The sequence below is a fragment of the Schizophyllum commune genome (genome assembly GCF_000143185.2).
Source record: "Schizophyllum commune H4-8 unplaced genomic scaffold SCHCOscaffold_12, whole genome shotgun sequence".
NCBI lineage: Eukaryota > Fungi > Basidiomycota > Agaricomycetes > Agaricales > Schizophyllaceae > Schizophyllum > Schizophyllum commune.
The window spans coordinates 572,177-585,545 of record NW_026089549.1 but is presented as its reverse complement, the minus strand read 5'-3'; the positions used below and the strand labels follow the sequence as shown (position 1 = coordinate 585,545).

The following is a 13,369-nucleotide window of genomic DNA, read 5'->3' as shown; positions in this document are numbered from 1 at the left end:
TACGTCCGCGCAAAGACCTCTTGAACTTGCACCACCATCCCCCACGAAATGTTCGCCGCTGCACGACTCTCTGCACTTCGCGCGACGCGCGCGGCGCGTCCTGCTGCGTTTGCAGGTCGTCGAGGAATGGCGCAAGCAGCACATCCCCCACAGAAGAGCAGCGACATGCCATGGATAGTGAGTATCAACTCGTCGAGAGACGTCTGTCCTAGCTATCTCCCGGCAGTCTTCTCCGCACCTCTTGTCCTTCCTCCTCCGGATATGTCGCTGACCATACGTCCAGATCGGTGCCGGTCTTATCTTCGGTCCGGCACTCGTCTACGTGATCTCAACACCCGTGAGCAAGGGCCACGGAGAGGGCTCTGGCGACCATGGCCACGATGCACCGTCAGTCACGATGAAGGACGGGGAGGGGTACGAGGCGGAGGTAGGAGGGGAAATTGGCCAATCATTGGTGCGTGTCCCTCGTTCAACGGACTGCATGCTCGTGCTGACGCGCCCTCCTATGATCAGTCTGAAGACGCGCCCAAGGCAGCCGACGCGACATCGGACAGTCCGCAAGACAAGTTCTCCAAGCACTCAGAATCGGTCGCTGAGACGGCGAAGATCGAGAAGGACACCGTGCCAAGTTCGGGCAGCCGTCAAGGTACCTTCCAGTCCGGCGATGACGAGGGTCCGACGGATATGGGAGATGCGCGCTCAGCTGCACAGGTGTGTTGGTTTCGACAAGGCGACCGACGGTCGCTGATACGCTCCCTCAGGACAAGAAGCCTCCAAAGGCGGCTGCCGAGGAGAAGAAGTCGAACTGAAATCCTGCAGGCATGGACAACAATACACATATCAGCATGTTTTCCAGACGATGGGCAAACACCAACTGGCTGTGTCATGCAGCCATGGACATGCTCAATGTAACATCAAAAGCTCGCGTACTTCCCGTGGTGTTTCGACTCTGCCCTGAGGGCGTCTCGGTTGATGTAAAGCTGCATTAGAAGCACGACCGAGCAAGTAATCCTCCGCATCGATTGTTTCTGCACTGCAGCTGCAGGCCGATGTCGGAATACTGCTCTTCTGCGCGGGATTCTTGCTTCGTCTTCGAGATACGCGGGATGGGGGCGATCGCAGGGCCGATGACGATTGGATGGGATTAGACGAGCATCTGAAGCTGTGTCTCAGGCGCAGATAATCGTATCCGAACCGAGCAGAGGTCAATCGCACACGGCAAGACCATAGAGTCGAGGAGTCGGCGGGAAGTCGAACACGCCCACGTGATGGTTCGAGACTCAATTGATCCTAGCGCCACAAATTCGCGCCCTCATGCTTCTGCCCTTTCACGACGGATTTGGACGCCCATTGTTCGTGTTCTTGGTGCCCTCATCTCCATGCTCTCCGAAAGGAACAATGGAACGAAGACGGAAGCGCATTCGAAGGACCCGGCGATTGCGCGATCAGCAGGTCAACAGACCCGTGGTCGTCATGTGGCCGGTGCACGCACGCCTGGGCCAGCCATGGGTCGCGCGAGTATATAAGACTCCGCGCAGCAGGTGCAACAGCTCAATACACCTGTCTCCCGAAGCTCTTGGCTCCACTCGACGGACTCCACACCAGGGATCCGCCACGTAACTGCACCTCTTCGCTTCCTGCCACGACCATCCACACCACCATCGCCATCGTCTCTGCTCACCAGCAGCCTCACCGCACCCCTCATCACCACCCAGCAGACCATACTTCATCGCCACAATGACTCGCACCGCGCGCTCCAACTCGGTGAAGGCGATGCAGAAGGACCGCTCGATCTCGCGCACCGGCCTTGACGCCGGCCTGCGCAAGCATGGCGCGGGTACCCACAACTGGGGCTCGCTCGCGCAGGAGCGCGCCCTTGAGGACGCCGCGCTCTACGACGTCGACGACTACGAGGAAGAGGAGGTCGAGGGCAACGCTGCGGCGCTCTCGCCCGCCAGCGAGCCCAGCGAGTACTGTGCGTGGTCTCACTTAGGCGCTCGCCGCGCCGCGTGTTTCGGTTGCTGACGTATATATGCGCTCTTTGTCACCACTATAGCGAGCGACGAGCCTGTGTCGCCCATTGTTAGCGCGGCGGTGACGCCGGAGGACAAGGCCCGCGCGCGCAAGATCCGCAAGGATGGCGCGAAGCTTGACCTTGGCGCGATCGCGCGTAGCTCGGCGGCTGTGGTGCGTGTTTCCGTGCCCCGTCGTGCGCCACGAAGGGTGCTGATTGCTGTCTTTCAGACGAAGGCCTAGGGCACTCGCTCGGGGACCCTCGGACGCACCTCAAGCGCCCTCTCAAGGCGAAGCTCTTCGCGAAGCTGTATGCGCAGTCAGACTCTTTCTTCCCTCTCATCATCAGCATCTTGAGCATCTATTCACCCATCCTGTTGTCTCCATCACCAAACGAACTCATGTCAGTGTGTAGTGGTATCTCGAAAGTCGTAATCTGTGTGCAGTCGTAACAATCGCATCTCATGATGAGTTGATCAAGGTTATCGTTGTGTGCTTTCGGGCGTCATATCAAGGTATCTTTGCCGCGATGGTCGCACAATTGGTGCTCACTTGAACAACACGAAATGTCGCGTAGCCCTGACGTCGCCTCGACGAACAAAGTTCGTGCAAGTACGCGCCACACGCCGCCGCTTAGGAGGCGGCCCTTGCCTCACGTACGAATGCCGTTACCTTCCAGTCGCGTGATGTTACGGTTGGACTCCCTTGCATGCGATAGCTAACAATGGGGTCCCCTGGGGTACCCCAACCTTACCCATGAACTAGCCGCGGGTCAGATCAGTCTCGATGGGACCTGGACGGCACTGTCAGGCGTCGCGCACCCAAGTCTCGAGCTCGTCTCCGCACCCTCTCCCCTTGCCCCGTCACACGACCGTGAGCGTCGTCTGACCCGGCGTCTCGAGATTCCCGCTTGTTGTCGGCTGGAGGCCTTGTCTCCTGATGAGTCGCTTGTCGTCTGATGAACCTCTTGTCGCCTGACGAACCTCGATTTCTCCGCCGCATATACGCCCACGAAGATGGCGATTGAGTTGCGATTAGCCCTGCCGTCTCCTGACCGACTGCCGAGGGTTCACTTCTTCCGACATACGCTGCCAGGCGCCGCTTCGCTCTCGTGTGCTTTGCTTCCATTGTCGGCAGCTTGCTTCCTATACCAGGCATTCCGCTTCCCCTGAAGGTGCTTCCATCGCCAAGCAGGGGACACCGACCGCGGTTCGCGAACTCTGACGGTGAGTGTGCACCCACGAGGGTAACGGAGCGGTTGAATGACTCATGGGGACTGACACAGCACGGATTTTGCCGAATGCTGCGTGACCCGGCCATTCGCGATCACGGGCCAAGACGTCACACTTGCGTCCCGCCTTCACGCCGTTGACGACGGCGACGACGAGCTCGTTGCTTTCGACTATCACCTCGAACGACTGCTCGACTCTCCGAGCAAACGCGACGACGTCGGACTTGGGCGACATCTCTGTCTCTGCACCACCGTACGACTTTGAGCCTGCGGCTCGCGCGCTTAGGGCGTCCACTGGGCCCTCCGACACAGCATACACCTCGAATTCCCAAGAAATCAAGTATTAGCGCGCGCCAAAGAAGATCTCATGCCTCACCGGTCTCTGAACGATGGCTCGTCTGACTGTCAAATGGGGCCACATTTGAGCGCATATATGCGCCTATTTCGGGAAATGGTGCTTCGGGGAGCTCGATGCCCCAGGTACGTCAACAATCTTTCTAAGGTCGAAGTGTAGACTCACGAGTCTTCTGCAGTGCACGACGGCTCGAGCTGAAGCAGCCACCTTGGACGACGCCGCGCGGCCTCGCAATGCGCCGTCAACACGACGCGCTCCGCTGGTGAAAGCGACTCTCTGGACTTCAGCGTCTTCAATTGTCGACTCACTCCAGCAAGCCCACTGATGGCCGCTTACATCTTGGCTCGACCTCCTCTTGACGCGTCGTTCGACCGAGATGCCTATTCGTTATAGGGCAATCCCCCATGGCTCGACTTACGTCGGCAACTTCAGCTGCGAGCACCCTTCGACCTTGAGACTTCTTTGTCCCTCGAATGGGCCGACAGGACGGTGCTCCGCCGCTCCTAAGGATCATTCCATACAGATGCTGCTGCTACGACGTCCAGCGAAACATGACCCAGGGGCTTTCGACCGGTCGAAGACTCGCAAGGACACCCTTCTTCGGACGATGTACCGAAGACAAGTGGAACGACGCGCATATACCCGGTTGGTGTGTCTTCACGCAGGCCGGCTCGCCCTTGTGTGTGCTTTAGACTCCGTTATTTCGACCCACGCGCCAACTTTTCGACCTGCATCTCTTGTCGTACTGCATCCGAGCCTCGCCAGGCGTATGGCTGACCGTCAGCCATCTGCTTCTTATGCTTGAGTGGTGAATTGTACGTCACTCTGGACTGTCAACTATACAGGCTACAGGGTTGAGGGCTCGCCAAGCCGCCCTTCATGTAGGAAATGCGCAGCCGCCTCCCGATTCTGCTACAAGCAAAGTGGGCCAGACATTGGACGCGCGCCCAGCTTCTATCTACTCGTCTACCTCCCCTGGCAGCAATATTACACTTATCGGCCACGCCTATCGAGTGGTGCACCCTTTGCGATATGTTTCCGATACTCGCGAGATATGGCGCGTACTTCCTACTCTCCAAGTCGCAAGGCCGCTGTCAACTTCCTGAAGAGGCTCAAGTTACCGCTTTCGGATACTTCTCGCCTGGGTTATTGTCCCCCTCGAGGTTCGCTGACCGGGGTTCCTGCGGGCTGCAAAGCCGCCGGTTGTCGTGCGGGCAACCGCGAGGTATATTTTGCCTCGTTTTTTCTGCGCCTCGAGGTGACTTACGGCGCACCAGGATTTTGTCGGGCACACAAGTTCCCTTTCGGGCAGTGACGGACTGGCACTTTGAGGGTTCGCCTCTGAGACACGCCTCGCTTGACGCCTCGAGCCAGGACGTATCGTGCGGCGCAGGACGTATGGCAGGGAGAGTCACGAGGGGTACGTCCCGGAGTTGAGGCTGCTGTTTTCGCGGAGACTGGGTGGAATCACTGGGCAGGCTCTGCGTACTCAGCTCCAAGGTCCATTGCTTGCATTCAGTGCCCATCGATGCCACCATCGTCGCTCGTGTCGCGACTCGCCACCGCGTCGACGGCGCCGGCGCCGGCAGCCGCAGAGCCGGTATCCCTCCAACGCCACAGTCCTCATGGTACCTCTGCTGCGCACGATGACGCCCCCGGTGTGCACAGAGCGGTGCCCGTTGACTTCACGTCATCGCCCCGACCTCCATCAGCGGCGAAGCTGAGAAGTTCGTGACGGGGAGCCCCGTGGCCGCGACGGAAGGCCCGCTGACTGCCCCCAAGGGGGTATGGGCGAGCACGCGCCCCGGCCTCGGTCTTTGGCACCCATTTCGGGAAGGAGGGAGAGGGCAGGAATCTTGGAGACGCCGCGGGCCACAGGAGCTGAAGGCACGGGAGAGGCGTAGCCTCCGCGTTAGCATTGGTATGCCCATCGTTCGCGCTATCGGAAGGCATCCTTACGTTGCTGCCAGCAGCTTCCGGCCTCTCTTGCCACAACAAGGACTCGAGAAGGACGAAGTCAGAAGTCTCGACGATTATCCGGAGGGCGTATGTGATTGGCAGCCTCGAGGCTCGCACCCTCGCATCACCGTTCGCCACCCCCTCTGGTGTTCCTCGAGCGAGCACCCTCGTTCCCACGCGATAAGGCGTAATTCCCGCATGCGGCGAGGCGGGCTTGCGATGGCGGGCTCGCTTGGCGGCTGTACGCGATGAAGAGGGGGCAGGGCGGCGATGCGGAAGAGGCATGGGGAGGTGCGATAGCTGCGATGGGAGGCTACGAACGGGGATGCCAACGGGGCCGATGCGCGGAGAAGGAGATGCTTCCGCCGGAATCGGATTCGATTTGATTCCGGCGCCAATCCGGGGATGGTGTTGGCGCCGAGACGCGTCGCCAGCGCTCGCGACGCCCTCTCCCTCCGCCTCGCGTCGCAGATCTAGTAGATCCTGCAGGTGGACGGCGCGCGGAGGGTGAGGGCGTGCTCAGGGTGAGCGGGGTGTGCGCTAGCGCCGCTGATCGACTCTGATCGCCTTCCAGATCAATTTGCAAACGACTATCTCGCTTGTTTGGGCTGGCGCGTGCTGGCCAAACAGGAGTCGTGCCTATATAGGGCTTCGCGGGCTGATTCGGCGAACCTTCCGTATCAGCCCCCCTGCGATCTGCCCTGCTTGGTCGCCACAATCCATCGTTGCCTGTAATCCCTCCATACCATCGACTGCAGCGTGCTCACCCCGACTGCCGATTGCATCCACTACGCTGCCAGCATAGTCCGATTCCGGCGCCACACCGATCTCAACGCCTTTGTATCCACTACCGTCATGATGCAGGCCGGCGACGTTTTCCATATGTTTGGCTTCCCCTCGTTCTGCTACGAGCCGGAGCAGCTCCCCCCACCCATCCTCTCCCCAGCGGAGCAGGCCGATCGCGAATGGGAGCTCGCCACCTTCGGCGAGACCACATACGGTGCGTTGCACTGCTTTGACTGCGATCGATTAAACCTAATGCGCTCCCTCAAAGACATCCCCCGTTACGAGACCTTCTACCAGCGTGGTGCGCCCTCGGGCTCGCAACCGTACTCGTACGTTGAGAAAGACGAGGAAGAGATCCCCGGTCTCACGTTCAGCAAGACGTGGGGGCTCGAGAGCCGCCGTCGCACGGCACCGACTGTGACCGACCTCCTGCGCGCCACTCGCAAAGGCCCGCTCGCCCGCCGCAGCAAGCGGAGCCCCGCGCCCTCAACGTCGGAGAACGACAGCGCGACCGGTCCTCAGCGCCCGGCGAAGCGCGTCGCGCGTCGCAGTCCCGCGCCATATGCGCGCAGCGACTCGGCGTCGCCCCGCCCGCGCCCCGCGCAGGACCCCGCAGAGGAGCTTGCGAACAGGATGTCTGGGCTTGTGGGCCTGGGTCGTCCACCACGGTCCGTGAACCAGCCCGAGGACCTGGCCAGCCGCCTGCGCGACCTGCGTCTCCGTGCGTAGGCCGCCCTCCGCTCCCCCCATCTGACGCGCGCATGCCAGCGACAACCGCGTTACCCTAATATCGCAATGGCCGCGCGCGTCTGCCGACCTTACCCTCGCTGCTGTTACCACCTACCACCTACGCCGTTGTCATCATCCCACCCACCACCACCCCCTCCGCCAAAAATCGTCGATCGATCTCGTCTCATCGCTATGCTTTCCTCTCTTGTCTCGTTTCTATCGCGTCAGCACCCCACCCTTGTACTCCTCCGAACCCGATCCCTAATACGCGTCTGTGCCGCCACCACCTATAGAGAGGCCCACACCCCGACGCTCTTCCCGCCCCGCGACGTCTCCCGAGGTCCGGCTCGCTCGCTGGCACTGTGCTCGTTGCCTTTGCCATTGACTGGCGTCCCCCCGGGACACGCACGCCGGGCGAAACCCCGTGTACGTGTAACTTATCGCTGTCGCTGTCTCGTCTGTTATCTCTATCCGAAAAAAACGCAATGTGGAATAATGGATTTACATACTTGTTTGTTTTACTTACCCTTTCTTCTTCCCTTCTCCCTTATCTTCCTATTCTTCCCCTTCTTCTACCCTTTCTTCCTCTTCACCTTCGCCTCTTCTTTGTTGGGTTCCCAGTCCGCTCTATCCCCCTCCCCCTATACCTACACACCTACCCTCTACTACCCCGCTCTGGCTACTTGACGTTTACTTATCTGTATGTACATGGACTGGGAGGCGCGGTCTCAATGGTATAAACTGCGGGCGCGGGCGACTTGTGCGCCCGGCGGCCTGCTCGCGAAACCAACTGCTGGTGTGATGCTCAGCAACACTGCAAAGTACTATCGCTGTGATTGAGCTGATAGATCTTTCGGTGCCGTTTGAGTTGGCGATTGACTGTAACGGTGACTGCAAGGGTTGTTGAGCTTCTATCCAACTTCTATCTACGGCCTTTCACAGCATGCAACACCATCTTCTATCGAGCGCCGTCGTATGGGTAGACGAAGGCTTCGGTGAGTCTGCTTGCTATGCGCAGTAACCCAGATAGCCTGCAGTAACTGAAAGAACACGACTGCGAGCTTACTGACCCCGTCTTCCCAGGCAGCTAACAACGTTCGACGAAGTAACTGGCAACGACCGACGAACTCGAAGCAACTGGCAACGTCCGGACGACGAAGCGACTGGCCACCTTCCGGCGACGTCGCATCTCAACGTCCGACATCGACCAATCCACGATTGACAACGTCCGACGATGCCTCTGTTGCGGTCGGCGGGCTATCGGATTGGAATCGATTGCCGTGAAAGACGCAGTGTGCGAGCAAGCGAATGAGCTCTGACCGTTGATGAACAGTGCGCGGTGACTGTTGATGAACAGTACACGGTAACGTTGGTCCTGACACGGTACCGTTGGGGTCTGAATGCTATCAGGCCAGCATAAGATGCATGAGATGGGTCGGGCAGGGCACGCGATGGACGGGTCCGCGCATGAGATGAACAAGCAGCGCGTGAGACGGGCAGGGAACACCCATGCGCCGCGCGATGAACGGACGCATGGCTCGTAGCGGCATCCTTGTTCGAGCCCTTGTCGGGCAGAGGGGGCAGTGCCTTCTATGGCTACGCCTTCCCTTGCTGATAGGAATGCCGTGGGCCATGACCAGAGGATGAACGGCGGACGCCAGGACAAGAAAGGGGAGACGCCAGAAACGGCGGATACTAGGACAAAAAAGGAAGAAGGGCCTGGACAAGAACGGCGGACAAGGGGACGAGGATGGCGAACAATAGGACACTCACAGAACGTTCGATATGCAAGGATGCATGTTCGATATGCATGGATGCACAGACGGAGTCAGCAGACGCCGATAGGTTGTCGATGTCGATAGGTATGGAAGAGGCATCGCCCGCTGGCGCTTCCGGCTGTGGTAGCTCAGCGGCTCTCCAGAAGGCCCTGAGCAGTGGAGTTCAACTTTGGGTTACGCCGGCCTGATATCGCATCGGCTGGCGGACAGAAGCCACGTCGGCCAGACAAGCCACATCGACTGACGGATACAGGTCAATATAAGGCAGATAGCCTTTGCGTAGGATTTGACGTAGGCGCCCTTGCGTTATCTACTCCCTCTATAGACCCATCGCGATCTATGGAGTCAGTGATCACTCACGATCTCGTGCGTGCTAGCGCTTGCAATCTCGTGCTCCCATTCGCGATCCAGTGTCGCCCTCACATCCCCTCCGAGCTGACCGGCTCCGCGAGCGTCATCTCGACCTTGCCGCGCTGCGTATTCTTGTCCTTCTCGACCTCGATGACGACAGAGACGCGGTCGAAGACGGAGATGCGAACGCCATTGATGGTGACGGCGTAGTTCTCGGCGTCGAACTCGACGTCCTGCTTGAAAGTGACGAGGCCTTCGAGGCCGAGTCTATGTAGTAATGTCAGTACGATGGATAGATGGAAAGGGCAGTGTGAGCGATGTGCGTATGAGCTCAGGAGGTGATACGCCACAACGCCACAACACCAACACCAAATGGATAGATGAGATCAGTCAACGGACACTCACTTGGACACAAACACTCCCAAGCCATTCCTGAAGGCGCGGATGACGAACGCGTCCTCTTGCACGCGCCCCTTCTCCCCGCGATTCTGCAGCGCAAGGCCGACATAGAACTCCACGCTGGCGCGACCCGCGCGTTGCGCCATCGTATGTCGCCTGTTGACAACATCGAGGATGCGCTCGACGTGACTTTTGTTGTGCAGCGTCGGGTGCAGCGGCGTGTGCCCGATGGCCGCGGACAGTTGGCGGTGGACGAGGACGTCTGGGGTGGAATTGGTCAGAGGCAGATAGAGAAGGAGCGCGAGTATCGTACCCGCGTAACGCCGGATTGGACTGGTGAAGTGCGTGTAAATCTCGCTGGCGAGACCGTAGTGGCCGTAAGTTTCGCGCGCGACGCTTCCCGCGGCAAAGTATTCGGCCGACAGCATGCAGCGGGTCGCCATGATGCGCACGAGCGTGTTGAAGGCGGGCTCGTTGGGATCCTGGACCGGTTGAGATTATACTGAAAGCGAGGACGAAGTACCTAAACTTACTATGCACTTGTCGAGCGAGGCGGCCAGCGCACCAGACGATGACACGTCGAGCTCAAGACCCTTGCGCTTCTTTAATATGTCTTGCAAGTTCTTGAAGTTGTCCCTTGGCGGTGGAAGATGGCGTCTGCGATTCGTCAGGCCTTTTGTCCCATTGACTATGTCGTCAGCTCATACCTGAGTACAGCCGTCTGCACGAACGTCTCCTGAATCTTGCGCGCGACGCTGATATTGGCGAGCAACATGAACTCCTCGACGAGGCTGTTCGTCTCACGCAGCTCCTTCTGTTCGACGTCGATGGGGTCGGAGGACTCGGCGCTGTCAAGGTGAATCTTGACTTCTGGTGAAGCGAGGTTGAGGGCGCCTGCGGCCATGCGCTTGGCCTTGAGCCTGATGGCGAGGCTGTTGAGGAGGCGGATGGAGTTGGTGAGGGCATCTTGCTGATGCCTGCGATCCGAAACCAACACACTCAGCACAAGGGGAAATGTTAAGACATGGATCGAGACGTACACATCATCCTTGCGGATCTGCGCCTCCTCGTAGGTGAAAGCAGCCTTCGACGCGATGACTGACTTCGTGAAGCGCACATTGACGATCTCGGCCTCCGGAGTGAGCTCCTTCATCGATGATCAGCACACAGACAGCGAAGAAATGATTGAACGAACCCAGATAGCAGAGAACGCCAAGCGCTCGACGAAAGGACGCAATGAGCACAGATTGGTGCCTAGAAGCGACGGCAGCATGTCGATACGCTTGTCAACGAGATATACGGTCGTGCCACGCGACGCCGCTTCGTGATCCATGGCATTGTCGGGTAGAACGAAGTGAGATACGTCCGCGATGTCTGTCTTGATGTTAGACTGGAAGAAGCCGGTGGATGGGTTACTTACGGACGCCAGCCTCGATGTTGCCGTTGGGAAGCTGCTTCGCATGCAGGGCGTCGTCGATATCCTGACAACCTTTGGAGTGTCAGCGAGTGCTTCATACTGCAGAATAGCGTCGCATACCCGGCGGATCAATGCTGCAGATGATCTCCCCACGCAGATCCTCTCTATCCCTCCACGCGCCCTTGTCCACCGCCGTATCATCCGGGCGCGGCGGTACGACCCACGAATCGCCCTCAGGTGGCAGACACGACAGCACCGCGGCACCAAACGGCCGATACGGCACATCAAACTCGAGCAACAGACTCTCCTGCTCAGTCTCCTTGCCCCCAACCGCGCCGAGCGCGCGCACGAAGTGCCCCTCCGGGTACCGTGACGTTGCGTCCCAGCGGTCAATGGTGACGAGGATCTTTTGCCCGATAAGGCGGGGGGCCTGGCGCGTGCGCATGCGGATGCGCGGGAGTTGGCGCGCGGTGGGCTGCGCGAAGACGGATTGGAGGGCGTGCGAGGTCGCCGCGGCGTTCGAGAGGGAGGCGCGGTCGATGTGGCAGACGTAGCTGATAACGAGAGCGATTGGTGAGAGAGACGAACAACAGACCTGGAAGGCGCACTTACCTGCGCCAGTTGCGCTTGATGATGCCAACGACGCGCCCGGTGGGCTGCTTCTCAGCCGAGCGTTGCTCGCTCTTGAGGATGCGAGACTCGCGCGCGATGACTTCCGCATTCTCCTCATCGCCCTCTTCATCATCGTCATCCTCGGCGTCGTCGTCCTTAAGCATGGCTGTGCGGAGGCGTCAGGACATCAAGCTACATGAATCGGAATCAACGCACTCTCGGCATCGACCACCTCGTCGGCAGGAGCCTTCCACTCTCTCTCGTCGAAGACCTCAACCACGACAACGTCGCCTTGGACAGATCGGTTCATATTCTCACGGCCGACAAGCAGGATCGGCTGGGAGAAAGCAGGCACGTTTACTGAGCCTTCCAGGTAGTTGAACGGATTGGCGTTGAAGTTCCCTTGGTGGAGCATGCCTCCTTTGACACCGGCAATTAGCGCAGCTTGTGGTAGATACTGAACGAAGATAAGCGACCAACGGAATTGGGAGAAAACCTGTCTTTACCTCTGGGTACAACGCCTGACGACCAGCCGCGGCGCGGGTGGGCTCAATCTCTTCCTCAGATGATGACAAGAGATCGAGCAGCTGTGTCGCCTGCTGCATACCCTCGACATACTTCTTGACTGTAGACTCGCTCAGATCCTGAAGATCGTTTGGACTGGATTGACCTACTAGATAAGCAGGTTAGGCCCTCCTTCTGTGCCTTCTCGCGGTTGGCAGCATCTGCCGTGAGCAAGACGACCTGCGGAATTTTGGGCTGCGTTTTGCCTCTGATTGGTGGCCGAGTGACCGACAGATGCGAGCTGTACCAGGCTGTGGCCTTGCGTATACCTAGACAGAGTGAGAATGGCGCGTAGATCAGGTGGAATGCGCCTCGTCACCTCTGTCGTTACGATCATTCGGCGTCTCCTCCGCTTCACGCACGACAGCGGTCTCCCTGGGTCTGGTCAGCCGTTTTCTGGTACAGGATTTCTGAAGATACATACGAGCGATACTCATTATAGAAAACCCAGACTTGTTTGCCGTCCATTGTGGTAAGCGCCTTGAGACGGTTGTACAGAGGCATCGACCGGTGTCGTACTTCCTCCATCACCGTCTGAAGGAGAATTATAGGAGGAGTGAAAAGGTCGGATTCCATGAGATCCATCTGCGTGAGGATGCTCACAAGTGAGCAAAACAGGGGACCGATACAACGGATTGCGGACCTGTGACAGAAAGACATTCGTATCCGGTATGATGAAATGTCCCTCTGGGAAAGCGCTGTGCGTGTCGTCGCCAGAGGCTGGCAATCCGTGGTCACAGTCGCATGCCGTGCAGTTTTCTATTCCGCATGATACGTCGTCACGAAGGTATCTCTCGCGCAAAACTAGTATAGTTATGATCAGTAATCATTCCTCATGTCGTAAACTTATTGCGAATACGGCCTCTGGACATGGTCCCTCCAATTGAAGTGTGCATTCGGTATGACAAACGAACCTTTGATTACTTTTCCTCGAGCTGTCTTCTTCAGGAATTTCCTTTGAGTGACCGCTGCCTCTGTCCTTGAGCGCTTTCTTATCGTAATTTCGACCATATCTTGTTATTTTCTCGGCCTTGGACGGATACTGGAAAGGCAGATGGCTGATGGAGGCGAAGGAAAAGCAAAGGAATGCCAATTGCGGAACGTTCGGCCGTTTCGGCAAACACCGTCCGGCCCGGTGTCACATCGTCACAGACTGCGCCAGGGTCGCAGGGAGT

General features: G+C 58.6%; 7 protein-coding genes across 7 annotated transcripts; 5 read left to right on the top strand and 2 right to left on the bottom strand.

Annotated features, from left to right (window-relative positions):
- Positions 1 to 126: 126 nt before the first annotated feature.
- Positions 127 to 809, top strand: SCHCODRAFT_02516405 (uncharacterized protein; the record flags this gene model as incomplete). The annotated part of the gene is made up of 4 exons (XM_003027725.2): positions 127 to 177; positions 284 to 454; positions 514 to 711; positions 762 to 809. 4 exons carry the CDS (start codon positions 127 to 129, stop codon positions 807 to 809), a joined length of 468 nt encoding a protein of 155 aa, XP_003027771.2.
- Positions 810 to 1,477: 668 nt separating this feature from the next.
- On the top strand, positions 1,478 to 2,494 carry SCHCODRAFT_02640462 (uncharacterized protein). The gene is made up of 3 exons (XM_003027724.2): positions 1,478 to 1,975; positions 2,057 to 2,187; positions 2,245 to 2,494. The coding sequence occupies exons 1-3, from the start codon at positions 1,738 to 1,740 to the stop codon at positions 2,254 to 2,256; spliced, it is 381 nt and encodes a 126-aa protein (XP_003027770.1). The 5' UTR covers positions 1,478 to 1,737; the 3' UTR covers positions 2,257 to 2,494.
- Positions 2,495 to 4,383: 1,889 nt separating this feature from the next.
- SCHCODRAFT_02715082 (uncharacterized protein) lies at positions 4,384 to 5,246 on the top strand. The gene has a single exon (XM_050347055.1). The coding sequence runs from the start codon at positions 4,488 to 4,490 to the stop codon at positions 5,034 to 5,036; it is 549 nt and encodes a 182-aa protein (XP_050197902.1). The 5' UTR covers positions 4,384 to 4,487; the 3' UTR covers positions 5,037 to 5,246.
- Positions 5,223 to 5,843, bottom strand: SCHCODRAFT_01175386 (uncharacterized protein; the record flags this gene model as incomplete). The annotated part of the gene is made up of 1 exon (XM_003027453.2): positions 5,223 to 5,843. One exon carries the CDS (start codon positions 5,841 to 5,843, stop codon positions 5,223 to 5,225), a length of 621 nt encoding a protein of 206 aa, XP_003027499.1.
- A 310-nt stretch (positions 5,844 to 6,153) lies between these two features.
- On the top strand, positions 6,154 to 7,380 carry SCHCODRAFT_02086409 (uncharacterized protein). Its single transcript, XM_050341742.1, has 4 exons — positions 6,154 to 6,558; positions 6,613 to 7,065; positions 7,113 to 7,296; positions 7,367 to 7,380. Exons 1-3 carry the CDS (start codon positions 6,414 to 6,416, stop codon positions 7,130 to 7,132), a joined length of 618 nt encoding a protein of 205 aa, XP_050197901.1. The 5' UTR covers positions 6,154 to 6,413; the 3' UTR covers positions 7,133 to 7,296; positions 7,367 to 7,380.
- On the top strand, positions 7,140 to 7,760 carry SCHCODRAFT_02516833 (uncharacterized protein; the record flags this gene model as incomplete). Its single annotated transcript, XM_050343365.1, has 1 exon — positions 7,140 to 7,760. One exon carries the CDS (start codon positions 7,140 to 7,142, stop codon positions 7,758 to 7,760), a length of 621 nt encoding a protein of 206 aa, XP_050197900.1.
- Positions 7,761 to 9,052: 1,292 nt separating this feature from the next.
- SCHCODRAFT_02590472 (RNB-domain-containing protein) lies at positions 9,053 to 13,255 on the bottom strand. The gene is made up of 17 exons (XM_003027452.2): positions 13,109 to 13,255; positions 12,838 to 12,998; positions 12,619 to 12,779; positions 12,514 to 12,569; positions 12,305 to 12,463; positions 12,137 to 12,255; positions 11,847 to 12,087; positions 11,631 to 11,796; positions 11,139 to 11,572; positions 11,022 to 11,090; positions 10,797 to 10,975; positions 10,642 to 10,748; positions 10,309 to 10,578; positions 10,135 to 10,258; positions 9,915 to 10,083; positions 9,608 to 9,863; positions 9,053 to 9,469 (listed from the first exon to the last, which is right to left on the bottom strand). The coding sequence occupies exons 1-17, from the start codon at positions 13,203 to 13,205 to the stop codon at positions 9,271 to 9,273; spliced, it is 2,967 nt and encodes a 988-aa protein (XP_003027498.1). The 5' UTR covers positions 13,206 to 13,255; the 3' UTR covers positions 9,053 to 9,270.
- Between the last annotated feature and the right edge of the window lie 114 nt (positions 13,256 to 13,369).